Source organism: Carex rostrata, chromosome 8 (genome assembly GCF_964058835.1).
Source record: "Carex rostrata chromosome 8, lpCarRost1.2, whole genome shotgun sequence".
NCBI classification, from domain to species: domain Eukaryota; kingdom Viridiplantae; phylum Streptophyta; class Magnoliopsida; order Poales; family Cyperaceae; genus Carex; species Carex rostrata.
The window spans coordinates 13,613,142-13,630,051 of NC_135925.1; the positions used below are offsets into that span (position 1 = coordinate 13,613,142).

General features: G+C 36.7%; 1 protein-coding gene across 2 annotated transcripts; it reads left to right on the forward strand.

The window, feature by feature from the left end:
* The first annotated feature begins 13,371 nt into the window (after positions 1-13,371).
* TLP8 (tubby like protein 8) lies at positions 13,372-16,875 on the forward strand. 2 transcript variants are annotated; one of them, XM_078307508.1, is made up of 9 exons: positions 13,372-14,003; positions 14,136-14,247; positions 14,514-14,690; positions 15,014-15,069; positions 15,209-15,314; positions 15,625-15,717; positions 16,037-16,132; positions 16,410-16,477; positions 16,617-16,875. In XM_078307508.1, exons 1-9 carry the CDS (start codon positions 13,480-13,482, stop codon positions 16,690-16,692), a joined length of 1,308 nt encoding a protein of 435 aa, XP_078163634.1. In that variant the 5' UTR covers positions 13,372-13,479; the 3' UTR covers positions 16,693-16,875. The 2 variants fall into 2 exon arrangements, with proteins under 2 accessions (XP_078163634.1, XP_078163635.1); XM_078307509.1 differs by having other exon boundaries at positions 15,628-15,717.
* Positions 16,876-16,910: the final 35 nt, after the last annotated feature.

Genomic DNA, 16,910 nt, shown 5'->3' on the forward strand with positions numbered 1-16,910 from the left:
TCCAAACACCTTCAATTGGAGTGTTGTATTAGGGTTATAAACGCCATATTATCTTTCCATCTCGAGACACTACTCGAGTGCTGCATACACTTTCAATTGGGATGTTGTATTAGGGTTGTAAATGCCCTATTATCTTGGCATATAGAGACACTACTAGAGTTATCCAAACACCATCAATTTGAGTGTTGTATTAGGGTTGTAAGTGCCCTTTTATCTTGCCATCTGGAGACACTACTCGAGTGCTCCAAACGCCTTCAATTGGAGTGTTTTATTAGGGTTGTAAATTCCCTATTATCTTGTCGTCTGGAGACAATACTAGAGTGCTCCAAACACCTCCAATTGAAGTGTTGTATTAGGGTTGTAAATGCCCTATTATCTTGCCATATAGAGACACTACTAGTTTGCTCCAAACACCATCAATTCAAGTGTTGTCTTAGCGTTGTAAACACCATTTTATCTTCCTATCTGGAGACACTACTAGAGGGCTCCAAACATCTTTAATTGAAGTGTTGTATTAGTGTTGTAAATACCCTATTATCTTGCCATCTGGACACACTACTAGAGTGTTTGAAACACCTTCAATTGGAGTGTTATATTAGGTTTGTAAATGCCAAATTATCTTGTCATTTGGAGAAACTACTAGAGTGCTCCAAATACTTTCAATTGAAGTGTCGGATTAGGGTTGTTAATGCTCCATTATCTTGCCATCTAGAGACAGTACTAGAGTGCTCCAAACACCTTCAATTGGAGTGTTGTCTTAGGTTTGTAAATGCCCTATTATGTTGCCATATAGAAACACTACTCGAGTGCTCCAAACACCTTCAATTGGAGTATTGTATTAGGGTTGTTAATGCCCTATTATCTTACCATATGGAGACACTACTAGAGTGCTCCAAACACTATCAATTTGAGTGTTGTCTTAGGTTGTAAATGCCCTTTTATCTTGCCATCTGGAGACACTACTCAAGTGACACCTTCAATTGGAGTGTTGTATTAGGGTTGTAAACGTCCTTTTATCTTGCTATGTGGAGACACTACTGGAGTGCTCCAAACACCTTCAATTGGATTGTTGTATTAGGGTCGTAAATGCTATATTGTTTTGCCATCTGGAGACACTACTACAGTGCTCCAAACACTTTCAATTGGAGTGTTGTATTAAGCTTGTAAATGCCCTATTATCTTGTCATATAGAGACACTACTAGAGTGCTCCAAACACCATCAATTGGAGTGTTGTATTGGGGTTTTAAATGCCCTATTATTTTGCCATCTGGAGACACTACTAGAGTGGTCCAAACACCTTCAATTGGAGTGTTGTATTAGGATTGTAAATGCCCTTTTATCTTGCCTTCTGGAGACACTATACAGTGCTCCAATCATCTTCAATTCGAGTGTTGTATTAGGGTTGTAAATGGTCTTATTATCTTGCAATTTGGAGACACTACTAGAGTGCTCCAAACACCTTCAATTGGAGTGTTGTATTAGGGTTGTAAATGCCCTATTATCTTGCTATTTGGTGACACTACTAGAGTGTTGTATTAGGATTGTAAATGTCATTTTATCTTGCCATCTGGAGACACTACTTGAGTGCTCCAAACACCTTCAATTGAAGGTCTTTGTTGAACTCTAGTAGTGTCTCCAAATGGCAAGGGAAAATAATGGTTGCATCCCTAATACAACACTCACATTGAAGGTGTTTGCAGCACTCTAGTATTGAATCCAGATGGCAAGAGAAGAGGTTGGTTGCAACCCTAATACAAACTCCAATTGAAAGTTTTTGCAACACTCAAGTAGTGTCACCAAATGGAATGGGCAAAAGGTAGTTGCAACCCTAATACAACACTCGAATTGAAGGTATTTGTAGCTCTCAAGTAGTGTTTTCAGATGTCAAAAGAAGTGGGTAGTTGTAACTGTAATACAACACTCCAATTAGAGATCCTTGCTGCACACTGATAGTGTCCCCTGATGGAAAGAGAAGAAGGTGGTTTCAACCTTAATGCAACACTCCAATTGAAAGTGTTTGCACTACTCTAGTAGTGCCTCCAAATGGCAAGAGAAGATGGTGGTTGCAACCATCGTAGAACACTCCAATTGAAGGTGTTTGAAGCACTCTAGTAGTGTCTTCAGATGGCTAGAGAAGTGGGTGGTAGCAACCCTAATACAACACTCTAATTGAAGGTCTTTGTTGAACTCTAGTAGTGTCTCCAAATGACAAGGGAGAATAGTGGTCGCATCCCTAATACAATACTCACATTGAAGGTGTTTGCAGCACTTTACTATTGTCTTCACATAGCAAGAGAAGAGGGTGGTTGCAACCCTAATACAACACTCCAATTGAAATATTTTTCTACACTAATATAACACTCCAATGGAAGGTATTTGTAGCGCTCTAGTAGTATCTCCAAATGGCAAAGGAAAATGGTAGTTGCAACCCTAATACAACACTCGAATTGAAGGTCTTTGCAACACTCTAGTAGTGTCTCCAGATGGCAAAAGAAGAAAGTAGTTGTAACCCTAATACAACACTCAAATTAGAGATCTTTGCTGCATACTAATAGTGTCCCCTAATGAAAAGAGAAAAGGGTGGTTGCAACTCTAATACAACACTCTAATTGAAGGTGTTTGTAACACTCTAGTAAGGCCTCTAGATAGCAAGGGAAGAGGGTGGTTGCAACTATCATACAACACACCAATTGAAGGTATTTGAAGCACTCTAGTAGTGTCTCCAGATGGCTAGAGAAGTGGGTGGTTGCAACCCTAATACAACACTCTAATTGAAGGACTTTGTTAAACTCTAGTAGTGTCTCCAAATGGCAAGGTAAAATAATGGTTGCATCCCTAATACGACACTTACATTGAAGGTGTTTTGCAGCACTCTAGTATTGTCTCCTAATGGCAAGAGAAGAATGTGGTTGCAACCCTAATACAACGCTCCAATTGAAATCTTTTGCTACACTAATATAACACTCCAATTGAAGGTCCTTGTAGCACTCTAGTCGTGTCTCCAAATGGCCAGGGAAAATGGTTGTTGCAACCCTAATACAATACTCGAATTGAAGGTCTTTGCAGCACTCTAGTTGTGTCTCCAAATGGCAAAAGAAGATGATAGTTGTAACTCTAATACAACACTCCAATTAGATATCTTTGCTGCACACTAGTAGTGTCCCTTGATGGAAAGAGAAGAGGGTGGTTGCAACCCTAATAAAACACTCCAATTGAAGGTGTTTGTAGTACTCTAGTAGTGCCTCCAGATGGCAAGAGAAGTGGGTGGTTGCAACCATCATATAACACTCAAATTGAAGGTGTTTGAAGCACTCTAGTAGTGTCTCCAGATGGCTAGACAAGTGGGTGGTAGCAACCCTAATACAACACTCCGATTGAAGGTCTTTGTTGAACTCTAGTAGTGTCTCCAAATGGCAAGGAAAAATAGTGGTTGCATTCCTAATACAACACTCACATTGAAGGTGTTTGCAGCACTCTAGTATTGTCTCCAGATTCTAAGAGAAGAGGGTGATTACAACCCTAATACAACACTCCAATTAAAATCTTTTGCTACACTAATATAACACTCCAATGGAAATCTTTGTAGTACTCTAGTAGTGTCTCCAAATGACAAGGAAAAAGTGTAGTTGCAACCCTAATACAATACTCGAATTGAAGGTCTTTGCAGCACTCTAGTAGTGTCTCCAGTTGGCAAAAGAAGAGGGTAGTTGTAACCCTAATTAGAGATATTTGTTGCACACTAGTAGTGTCCCCTGATGAAAATAGAAGAGGGTGGTTGCAACCCTAATACAACACTCAATTGAAGGTTTTTGCAGCACTCTAGTAGTTCCTCCAGATGAAAAGAGAAGAGGGTGGTTGCAACCATCATACAACACTCCAATTGAAAGTTTTTGAAGCACTCTAGTAGTGTCTCCAGATGACTAGAGAAGTGGGTGGTAGCAGCCCTAATACAACACTCCAATTGAGGGTGTTTGTTAAACTCTAGTAGTGTCTCCAAATGGCAAGGGAAAATAGTGGTTGCATCCCTATTACAACACTCACATTGAAGGTGTTTGCAGCACTCCAATATTGTCTCCAGATGGCAAGAGAAGAGGGTAGTTGCAACCATCATACAACACTTTAATTGAAGGTGTTTGAAGCACTCTAGTAGTGTCTCTAGATAGCTAGAAAAGTGGGTGGTAGCAAACCTAATACAACACTCCAATTGGAGGTGTTTGTTGAACTCTAGTAGTTTCTTCAAATGGCAAGGGAAAATAGTGGTTGCATCCCTAATACAACACTCACATTGAAGGTGTTTGCAGCACTCTAGTATTGTCTCCAGATGATAATATAAGTGGTTAATTACAACCCTAATACAACACTCGAATTGAAAGTCTTTGCAGCACTCAAGTAGTGTCTCCAAAATGGAATGGGAAAAGGGTAGTTGCAACCCTAATAAAACACTCGAATTGAAGGTCTTTGCAACTCTCTAGTAGTGTTTCCAGATGTCAAAAGAAGAGGACAGTTGTAACCCTAATACAACACTCCAATTAGAGATCTTTACTAAAAATTGAAAAAGTTGCTACAGTTGTAAAATAAGCACCGCATTCTATTATAATCTTTTTTTTTGTTCCAAATTTTACAAAAATTACAATCGAATTGCAATTTTGGATTCTAGATTTTACAGTGGTTCTTAGAGCATCTACATCTCAACAACTCTAACTGATTTCTAAATAACTGTTAACTACTAAATAGAAATTAAGTCTCTCTTAATTTATAAACCTCCACGTCTCTAAAATTGAAATTAGAGTTTCTATTAGGGCAACACCATCGATTTTAAAAACTTTCATGCAGGAAAAAGAAACTTCGGCCAATGATTTTGTTATCGTGAAGTTTATAAACGATTTCTTAACAAGAAACTTCCATGCATTGGTTTTAAATAAGAAACTCTTGTACATTCGTGAAATCGAAATAGAAACTCTAATAATATCATATATGGAGATGCTTTTAGAGAACTGCATTTTGTTTGCAAGTGGTAAGATTTTTCACTTAATGCAATTATTTTTCAATTGAACATGGTTCCAGATTTGTGAAAAAATTAAAATTGAAAAACTTGAAACCACTAAAAATGTTTTGGATTCTATATTTTTTTGGAAAAAGAGACAAAATTGAAAATTTTGGAAAATAATTTTGGGTTCCAGATTTTTGTACCGATTTCAAACTTTGCTCATAATTTGTCAATTTAATGGATTGTTTAAGAAATTTCCATGCATTGTTTCTAAATAAGAAGCTCGAACATTTGTGAAATCGAAATAAAAACTGCCACCTAAAATTAGAAACTCTAATAATATCAGGCAGTGTTCTAAATAGCGCGCTATAGCAATGCAATAGCGGTGATAGCGTTTTCGGACCTTAAATGCTGCTCTATAGGATAAAAGTGTTGTATTTCAGCTACGAACGCTATAGTGGTTCGCTATCTGCGCTACACACTACGCGTTATAGCACATGCTATGCTACATAGGCTTTTTTATAAATGCTCGCACTGAAAATTAATTTTAAAAATCTATTTTTTCAAGGTCCAAATTGATTTTGCTTTTAAATAGAAAAAAATATATAGTTTATTCCATGATTCTTATGATTTTTTTAAAAGACTTTGTACTGGTTTGATATGAATATTCTAATTCCTTAATCAATTTTATGTTACTTATTGCTCTGTAAGACTTTAGATAATATTGATAATTAATAGAAATCTAAAATATAATTTTTTGAACAAAAAATACTATGTAGGATAGCTTTCGCTATAGGTTTTTTTTTTTAGCCTTTTCGCTATGACACGAGAATTGCTATTTAAAACCTTGATACCATGGATGAAAATGCTTCTAAAGAACTGCATTTTGTTTGAAAGTAATATTTTTTTTCAATTAATGCAATTATTTTTCAATTGAACATGGTTCTATCTCCATTCTTATATTATGCACGTAGTTGTCCTGATCCTCCAACGGCTGAGATTGAAATATAAATTTTCGAATTGAATATCAACCCACCAATCATATAATCTGTCTCTTTTGATTAAATACATCTATATTATGTGTAGAAGTCTAAATTTAGTTAAAAACATACTTCCCACATAGACTGCTACATGGCTTGTCACAATAAAATTGAATAAATTTCTAACGATCTGTTTCCTTATTTCTCTTTACATCTATGATTTCTGCAATTAAATTAAAAATAATCATATCTTTTCGGATTTTGTTTAGGACTACTGTATCTTTATAAATAGATGAACAACATATCTTATGCTGATGGAAACAATCATATCTTTTCGATTTGGAAAGAAAATAAAGAATATCTAAAACTTTTGTGTAGAGAAATGATATGTATTTCATTGTTAAAATAATTTTCATCAAGAATATATATGTGGAAAAAAATCCTTATTTTAATAATTGAATCATATATTTCTTAATTTTGTTTCTTTATAGATCATTTTTCCTCTAAATCGTTTAATAACATGTCTTGCTTATAGAGAAAATTAGATATTAAATAGCAATGATACTTCAAGAATTTTTTTTCATGTTATATTTGATCTTTTTTTTTTCATTTGTTATTGTTTCTTTTATTGTTATTTTTTATTTGAATTTTCATTTTTTTTGTATTTGTGTCTTTAATTTTTATTTAAATATATTTTTTCTTAATTTTTTTTTAATATCAAACAAAAAAGTCTCTCTATATTTTATTCAATCTTATAATATGTACCTGTTGCAATGCACGGGCACAATCAGGGCTGCTCATGAGCCGAGTTGAGGACAACTTGGATTCAACTCGCGAATTCATGAGCCGAGTTGAGTCTGAGTTGCTAATTCAGTTCCGAGTCAGAAACTCCAATTTTGGAATCAACTTGCGAGCAACTCGAGTCAACTCGTGACCCATAATTTAGTATATAGTGAGACAATCTAATTTAATTCTAAGAAAAAAAATATTACATAGCTCACCAAAATAATACATAATTAAAGTACATAATGAGACAATAGCTAATACATAATTAAAAATTATGAAAAAACCAAAATAGTACATAATTAAAAATTACTAAACATATAAGGTTTAGTCATTTGGGGACGCAAAAATTAGAAATATATGGATTAGAGTTTGGTGTGAGTCCAACCGAGTTGATTCCGAACCAAGTTGGGAGTAATTTGGATTCGACTCATAAATCAACCGAGTCAGTAAACTCGAGTCAGTTTTGACTCGAATCAGTTTCAACTCGAGTTATTAGCAAGTTGAATCCGAATTGATTCCGAACTTGAGCATTTTTTTCTCGCTGTTCGAGACACTATTTTACAATACAAAAATGTGGAATTAAAAAAATGACAACGTGATGTTTGTTTTGCAGGTGTAGTATCTTTTTCAATTTTTAGTTTAATCAAGAGGAATAGATTAGAATTTTGAAGGATGGAGAAGAGGTAACTAAAAAAATTATAGTAAATTGGGAGAAGAAAAAAGTTATATATGGTGGGTTTAGAGAATTATTTTGTCAAGAAATTTTCAAAAAGTTATTTTGTTAAAAAAAAATTGAGAAATGATATTTTGTTTGATTTTTTTTTCGAAAGAGAATTATTTTATCAAATTCCCCATATATTCTCCCATACGATACGAGCGGCCATTTTTATTAATACCCAAAAATCAAAACTTAATTTTAAAAATAACCATCAATTCTGGGTTTTTTCAAAAATAACCAAACCGCCAGAACTACGGGTGGTTTCCCTGGGGACCAAACCGCCAGAACTACGGGCGGTCTCCTATGGGACCAAACTGCCCCCCCCCCCCCACGGGCGGTTTCCTATGGGACCAAACCGCCCCCCCCCCCCCCCCCCCCCCCACGGGCGGTCCTCTATAGGTATTTAACCCGATTTTTTCTCTCTCTTGCCCACTCCAACCATTATGTAAACCAAAATTTTACTGTGCTGCGATTTTACTGTTTGAGAGAGAGAGCTCTGGCAATTGTTGGGCGATTGAAAGGCGATTTTACTGTAGCAACAGGTTTTTTTTTAGTTTCTTGTTAATTTTTTGCTAATTATTAATTACTGTGTGTAACTATTTCATTTACTATACAAATTTACTGTAACTGTTGCAATTTTTTTAATTACTGTAATTGTAGCAAATTTACTGTTACAATTACAAATTTACTGTTGCAATTACTGTAACTGTAGCAACATAAATTACTGTAGCAATATGTAATTTTTTTATTTTTTTTTATTTTCTAATTTGCCATTGATTACTGTACCCGTTATAATTACTATACAAAACTTTAATCCTTATGAAATAATTTTTTTAAATGTAGGTTGTTAAGGAAAAGATGTTAGTTGCACTGTATGTGGGCGGCAGGCTACAAAGGGGTGAAGATGGCGTGCAGTACACGAAAGATGCCGCATTTGCCTTCGAGGTTAATGAAAATACCACATTTCAGGAACTGAAGCAGCTAATATACGAAAAGACTGCTGTAAACCCCAATAGGTATGAAATAGAATTGGCTACACGGATTGACAACTCACCTGGGGTGGGGGGTAGACCTTACTTTGTGAAGTTTCCAATAACAGATGCAAATTTGTGGAGAGTTGTGTACACTCAATTTGCGGCTAGTGGGGTCCCGATAATGGAAATATATTTGAAGAGGGTTCCCCGGACTAGGGCTGGACCTTCAAGTGCGGCTGGGGTTGGGCCTTCAGGTTATGACAATTCGGGTTATGACAACCAGGGATACCACCACCACTCCCCTTATGACAACCAGGAGTACCACCACCACTCCCCTTATGACAACCAGGAGTACCACCACCACTCCCCTTATGACAACCAGGGTTACCACAACTCCCCAGAAAATACTGAAGTGTTACCACCACCACCCAGACAGACACCCATAATCCCTAGATTTCCAACTATGCCAGAGTCAGGACCGGTACCCGTTAATCGAACTGATATTGATATTGATGTTGATGCTATTGATGTCATACCAGAAAGGGAAATGGAAACGGGAGATGAATACCAAGGGGTTTGGGAATCTGATGACTTATCATATGGTGATGCAAATGTACCAGGTTTATCCAGGGCAGAAAAATTCCCGATTAGAGATCGGGGGAATAAGCATCCAGTCACCATATTCAACGATACCACAGCTTTCGAAGAGGCAGACATTAGTTTTTTTGGTCCTCGTGTTCAATACAATAAAGAACTTGCCGCAGGGCAACTTTATATCAACATAGACGAACTTGTAAAGAAAATCAATGAGACCCATGTTCACGGCAACTGGGAATGTCAAATACAAAAAAGAGAGCGAACAAGGTTAGTTGTGCTATGTAAAACTCACCCGCGGTGCGAGTTCCGCCTTTATGCAGCCCCTGCGGGTTCAAGGGAAGCATGGATGATTAAGAAGTGTGAACCACCTCACACATGCAAGTCTGCGTCCACAAGGACAGACCATGCGCAGCTGACGGCATCATTAATTGCCGATGCAATTGAGGAGGACATTAAGTTGGATCCATCGATGAGCATCAAGGCGGTGGCTATGACCGTCAGACACAAATACAAATATGTAATCCCAAAATACAACAGGCTGTGGAGAGGTCGTGAACTTGCGGTTTGCAGAATATTCGGTAGTTGGAAGGATTCATATGGCTATCTGGCACCATTGCTCCAGGCCATGGCAAGTACAAATGTCGGCACCGTATATGAGCGATGGCATGGCCCTTTTTTTGATAAAGATGAAGTACTAATAGAGGGAGCTCAACAATTCAAGGGCATAGCATGGGCTTTTGGTGCTTGTATTCAAGCTGTGCCATACATCAGACCCGTTATAAGCATTGATGCATGCTTCATGTCTGGCCGTTATGAGGGGAGGCTACTGATAGCATGTGCATATGATGCTGAGAACCAGCTATTGCCTTTGGCGTTTGCAATTGTTCATAAAGAGGATGGTGAGAATTGGGGATTCTTTATGCAGTTTTTAAGAAGACGGGTGATTGGGGAAGGGAAGTTTTTCTGTGTGATATCAGATCAGTACAAAGGAATAAAATATGTTTTTGATCGTGAAGATTACGGTTGGTCAACCCGTACTGGCCAGTGTGTGCACAGGTTGTGTATGCAACACATTGCGGAGAACCTTTCCAAGGCAACCGGGGGCGACAAGTGGGTTACTGATACATTTAGATGGAATTGTAGAAAGAAAAAGCCGAGAAGGGTGGTAGAGATGACTAGCAGTTTTGCAAAGGTACATGTATTTCAATTGTTTACATATATTATTGTACTTTAAGAAAATAATTTTTTTTAGTACAATTGTTTACTTACATTATTCTATTTCCTTATTTTTTATGTAGTACATGCCAAAGGCAAATCTCTACTTAATAAAGATGGGCAAAAATAATCCCCGAGATGTCAACGAAGATCCAGCATACGAGAAAATATATCAATCCCGTGATGGAGGTTGGCGTTGGGGAATTATGACCACCAACGGATCCGAGTCGCTGAATGCAGTATTCAAGCAGAGCCGGATGTTGCCTGTGGCTGCAGTTGTAGAGGACACATTCTACAAGTTAAATGCCTGGTTTCAGGAACGGCGTGCTAAGGCCGCAGAATTAATAAGGATGAACCAGTCATTTTCAACAAGCGTGGAGGAGAAACTAAGACGACACAGGGACAAAGGTGCAACTATGACCGTGATCCCGATGGGTAATGATGGAACAGAATTCGAAGTGCAAAATCCAAATGAGTACGTTCCTACCAGCCGTAAACCAGATGGCACTATGGCGTTTGTCAAGAAGGCTTGCAAGTACGTGGTTAAATTCGGAGATGCCAGGGCGGTAACCTGTACATGCCAAGGACCCCAGCTAAGTCACATATCCTGCAGTCACGTGATGGCGGTATGCCGAGTGAAGAACTACTGTGAGGATCACTATGTTGCTGACATATACCGTACCGATTACCTTGCTTCCACTTGGGGTGGATCTTTCCATTCTTATCCCGATTAGCATGAGTGGCCTGCATATGTCGGTGATAGAATACTCCCTTCAGAAGGATGGATAAGAAAGGGGAGGAGGAGACACAAGCGTATTATAATGACCATGGACGAAATAAGTGGCAGGCGACTGTCGGGAAATCAGGCTCGCCGTTCTGTTTCTGACAGGCGCAGGGCAGGTATGTAGCATTGTACGAAATTCATTTATGATCTTATTATATTACTAACTGAATTGTGTTCTTATGTTCAGATGCCATAAACGAGCACAACGAAAGAGAAAATGCCAGAGTTGTTGCTGAAGCAACTGGTAGAACACAACCCCCCCCCCCTCCTCCGAGCCAATCATCTAGTTGCCAAGGCTCTACAAGTAATGTCGCACCTGCACCTGCTATTTTGCTAGTGTGAACTTATTTCGATTTGTTATAATTATGTTGTAACTAATTAGTTATAATTTGCTAGTATATGGAATTGCTTTGTTTTAAAACTTGCTTAGTTATAATCTGATATGTTTTAATTCGATTTGTTATAATTAAGTTGTAACTAATATGTTTTAATTTGATTTGTATATGTATATATTTATATATACATATATACATATATTATAAAAAAATGAGTTTATAAAAAAAAAATTGTATATATGTATATGTATATATTTTTTTTTTTTTTTGATGAAATATGTATATATGTATATGTGTATATGTATATGTGTATATGCATATGTATATGTATATGTATATATATATATGTATGTATGTATGTATGTATGTATGTATATATGTATATGTGTATATGTGTATATGTGTATATGTGTATATGTATATATGTGTATATGTGTATATGTGTATATTATACATATATTATAAAAACCGGAAAAAGATCAACAAGCTGTCAGAGCTTGGAAATTTTTGAATAAAGGCCAAGTCCTTCATTAGTGTTATATTTAGACTTGTGATATCTAACTGACAAATAAAGTCAAAGTTATAAAGAGTAACGACATCACTTCATAAATTTATTAAATGTCTTAATTGTTTGGCATACACTCTAAACAAGAAAACTTTTTTTTCACAACATTATTTAAATCAAAATACTCAGATGTCTCTCTATAAATATAAAAAAAAAAAAAAAAGGAGACCGCCCGTGGGAGGGGCGGTTTGGTCCCCAGGGAGACCGCCCGTAGTTCTGGCGGTTTGGTCCCCAAGGAAACCGCCCGTAGTTCTGGCAGTTTGGTTATTTTTGAAAAAAACCAGAACTGATGGTTATTTTTAAAATTAAGTTTTGTTTTTTGGGTATTAATAAAAATGGCCGCGATACGAGACACTGCATGAAATGAGCCTTGCAATCAATTTACCTCAAATATTTTTTACTAGCTAATTTTATTGAATGCGCATTAAAGTGCCTGTCCAGTATTTATTGTTAAACACTGAGAACGCCGTAGAAAATCTGGACACTGCACATAACTAGGGAACAACAGCTAGTTCTAAAGCTCTAAATGGCGCCGTACACAGAAAGCAGAGAAATGTGTAGACCCCAGTCTCGTTGACGTTCCTGTGATGCTTCGCCTTCACGATTCCTGCATCATTGGTTGATTCATTATTTATTTGTTCTTCCCTAAACCACAAGCACTAAAAATTGAAGCTGTGCGCTTTTCATCAAAATCATAGATTCCAAAATTGTTGTGCTGTACCTTAGGCGCACTTTACTGGTGACAAAGTCACCGAACTCCAGGAGAGAAAGTTCCGGATCTTAAAGTAACCCAACTTTTGGTTTTAGATCGAGACTGTCTGATTCGAATTCGTCGCTTGAGATTGTTTTGAAATTCGAATTTGTTACTCGGAATATGTGCGCTCCACTTCACAAGAATTGTTACGGATTTAAATTGGACGGTCTCGATCTAAAACCCAATATTGGGTTACTTTACTGGATCTGAACTCCGACGCGCTTCGGCGGTTTGTGCGAGTCATTCAAAAGTTTTGTTCTCGTCAGGACACCAGACCGCAATTCAAAAGCTGAACTCCCTGAATCCGGTTCTCCTGTGCTGGTGAATAATTCGATATACGTGTCTTTTGTTTCCGGTTTCGAGACGATTCCATGTGAATTCAAGATTTAAACCAATAAAGTTTGAATTTTATACTCCAAAATGCAAACTCACAAGTTAACAAAGACTATTAGTCTAATCACACCAACTTCAGAAACCATTTGATTGATGAAACATACGATCCCGTGTCAATTCAAGATTTAAACCATTTGCAAGTTGTAGTGAACTTCTAAAAATTATTTACTATAGAATGTAGATGCATTCATAGTTCATACATTAGTAATTTAGTATTTCTTATAGTTATTATTGATTTATTTTGCTACAGATTCTAGTATTTTTGCATGCATGGAAACAGCCACAGAAAATCATGACAACTTTTTTTTAATTTCCAAGTTCCCAGTTCCACACTTCCACCACCATACCGACCTGAATATTTTTCTGTAATAAAATCCAAAAACCCAAGTGATGACCGTTGAGCTTCCGACACAGTCCCCTAGATTTTCCATTTTTCAAATTTTAAAACCCTTTCTTCCTCAGTTAAAACTCTTTCTCCCTTCAAACAATAAAACCGAACCCAGTTGCACCACTCTCAAATTCTTATCCTTTTCTTTCCTTCTCACCCGAAACCCACCATTAATGTCTGATTTAAAGAGAGTCCCTTTACTTCCTCTAAATACCAATATTCCCAAATGCCTCGATCCGGGTACAAATGCCAAACCCGAAACCGATTCAGCCGAGAAAGAAAACCCGGTTCCAAAACCTGCTCCAGGTTCAGGTTCTCTCAAAGGCAGGAAACCACAGCCTTATTCACCCAAAAACCCATTGAACAAAGGGCCATTAAAATCTTCCTCTCTCCAGATGTGCATGAAGCTTAACGAAGCGGATCCGGGTTTAAAACTATCAGACCGGGTACCCCACTCATCAGATATCTGGGAGTTTTCGGATTCAGAATCTGCGCCTGCTTCGTCATGGTCTACACTTCCTAACAGGTAATCAGGTATACATACCTAGAACAAAATTCAACAGCATCACTGAAAATTTTGGCAAAACATGCAATGCAACAATAAAAAAACATAATTGATGATTGCTGACACTTGTTTGTATTTTTATTATTCTCTCAGGGCATTGTTGTCTAGGCCTCTTCCATTGGATGTGGGGAGGTGCACTTGTATAATAGCCAAGGAGACAGTTGAAGGAGAAAGGGGTATTTCGGTCTATTCTCTGTACACCAATGTGAGTTTCTGGTGCACTGTTGGTGTGTATTTGTACCATTTAACCCTGGTTGTTTAAATTAATAAAAGATAATGTAACTGTGAATCTGAATGTCTACCAATAACCTCAATCTTGACCAGTATTAGAATAAATATAAGAGATACTGGTGTAACTGGATATAGCCATTAAGTCAGTTTGAGTGGCCTCCATAGAGTAATTAAAAAAAGGCGGTGCAGTATTTTGTTTAATTCAAAATTAATATTAATTTGTTTCCTGTATGTAAACAGGAAGGCCAGGGCAGACAAGATAGAAAATTAGCTATTGCTCGACACAGGAGGAGACGAGGACGATCTGAGTTTATTGTGGCTCAGAATCCGAAGGGTATTTTTGTCACCTCTGACGAGGGATTTTTGGGAACAATCTCAGCTAATCTCGTTGGATCCAAGTACAAAATATTCAATCAGGTATAACTAATTGCTATCTACTCAGTCTTGTGCTGTTCACTTGCAGTAAGGTATTTAGTGATTTAGTCTGTACCAGTATGGATTTAACTGATTTGACTGCTTTATACAGTGTATCAAAATCAAACATGTATGTGCAATTATCCCATATAACTCCCATAACTGCTGACCTGTTGTGTGTATTAAAATCTTGTTTACTTCCATGCAATTCTATACCTGACAGGCTGACAGGCATGTCCATAGTTTCTAAACCGTACCAGTATAAGTTCATAGCAGTCTCCGGTGGTAAACTTTAAATTTAACCTATTTATTATTATGTTTTTCAGGGGAAAAGACTTGATACTTCAAAAACTGAGAATAAAAAGCTTCTTGGTGTTGTTATGTGAGTTCATTCTTTCAACTTTTGTTTTAAACTTCTTGTATGATATACAGAACATGAAATTTCTTGTATGATATACAGAACATGAAATTTCTTGTTCTTAATATGTTAAAAAAAAATTTAAAAATGACTTTTTTGACAGGTTTGTACCTACAATAACCACATTTACGGGGAGGTTTAGAAGCATAAGGGCATTGATTCCAAGGCAATTGCAGTCGACACAACTCAAAAGTACATCTACAAACCACGTTAGTAAATCTACCTTTTTTCAAAATGAAATATAAAATTAAATTCTAGATACATTATAGTAAGTTACTAGTTGTTCAAGCAAATGGTTTCTGGAATAATACTGGCTAAGTGCCATGGTGTAAGATTTTTGCTATGGCAATTAAAATTTATTGTGAAAAGTGCAATAATGAGGAAACCCAAACAGGCATAAGCAAGTCTAGGCCCGTGCCCAGGCTTAAAGTTCAGCATATATTATATTTAGCTTTGATTATTGATCTAACAAATATAACTTACTAATATTCAAACACAATTTTGATCCTGTTTCAATAGCAGATTCAACATGTAAATGGGCTGACTAAAGACTGGGATATGAAGAAAAGAACTGCCGATCAGCTTGTCTCAAGAGTTCCCTTCTACAACAGTGTAAGATTTTATATCTATTTAATGCCACCTGGAATTTTGTTTCCACTTTCCCTGGCAACCAAGAGACAACATTAAGCTCAAATAAGTCTCAATTCATCACCATTATACAAATAAAGCTACAATTTATACTAAATTTTGCCTGAATCAATCATTAATTGTTGAAATTAAGGCTCAATCAAACTTCTTGGCGAATTGGATATTTCTGATTTTGGCAATCACATTTGAAAAGTAACCCAAAAGGTGCTGTCCAACATCTTCTGAAATAGGAATAGAAGACTATGGTTATCCTTAAGTGGTATTGTTGCCTTTAATTATACAGGTAACAAAGCGTTACGAATTAGACTACAGAGAGAGATCAGGAAGAACTGGCCAAAGAGTGCAAACATCAGTTAAGAATTTTCAAATGACCATGGAGGTAATTTCTCTCTTTGTCACCTTCCCCTACATAACATGCAAATCTGTGCCATTCTTTACCAGAATTCATGGAAGTTTGATAATTGACACTATGGTATCATCCAGTGTGATTGACAATATTTGGTTCAAGCTGAATCTCTTCTGAAACTAGTGCAAATATTATTCATGGCATATCTGTTCTTCTTTCTTTTCTTTTTAACCACTGCCATGTCAAGCTGTAATTGATTTATTACTGAATAAATTATTCTTTGAAGAATATTAACGTTATAATGAAACAGGAAAAAAGCAAGCAAACAATCCTGCAGCTTGGAAGGATCGGAAAATCAAAATATATTATGGATTTCAGGTATGGCAGCTTTGTTGCTTCATAAGATGATTAAGTAGTTCTAATTAGGAACAATAACAACAACAACAACAACAACCAAATTTTGCAAGTTCTATTTGGGAAATGTTATAATTTATTAACAGACATCTTATCTTTGCAGATATCCATTAACGGGCTATCAAGCATTCTGCATATGTTTAGCTGCCATTGACTCGAAACTTTGTTGCACCCTGTGAAGATCATTGGTTTGATTTAAGATAATTGCTTTTCTGGGATATAAATGCTTTTCTGGGATATAAAATGGTGTAAAGAAGTTAGCATCTTGCTGGCCTAATTTTGTACTTGTATTTGCTTGAGATGGAACAACCTGGGATTGTGTTGTCCTACCTAGACAATTTCATTGAAAATATGTTCATCTTTCTTTGGAGTTTGACAAAAAAAAGTAAAAACAAGC

Bases quoted from the DNA above. Each gene is read 5' to 3' on its own strand.
- TLP8 (XM_078307508.1), top strand. From the start codon at position 13,480: ATGACCGTTGAGCTTCCGACACAGTCCCCTAGATTTTCCATTTTTCAA. The intron at 14,004-14,135 runs GTAATCAGGTAT...TTATTCTCTCAG, and splicing joins TGGTCTACACTTCCTAACAG to GGCATTGTTGTCTAGGCCTC. The intron at 14,248-14,513 runs GTGAGTTTCTGG...GTATGTAAACAG, and splicing joins TCTATTCTCTGTACACCAAT to GAAGGCCAGGGCAGACAAGA.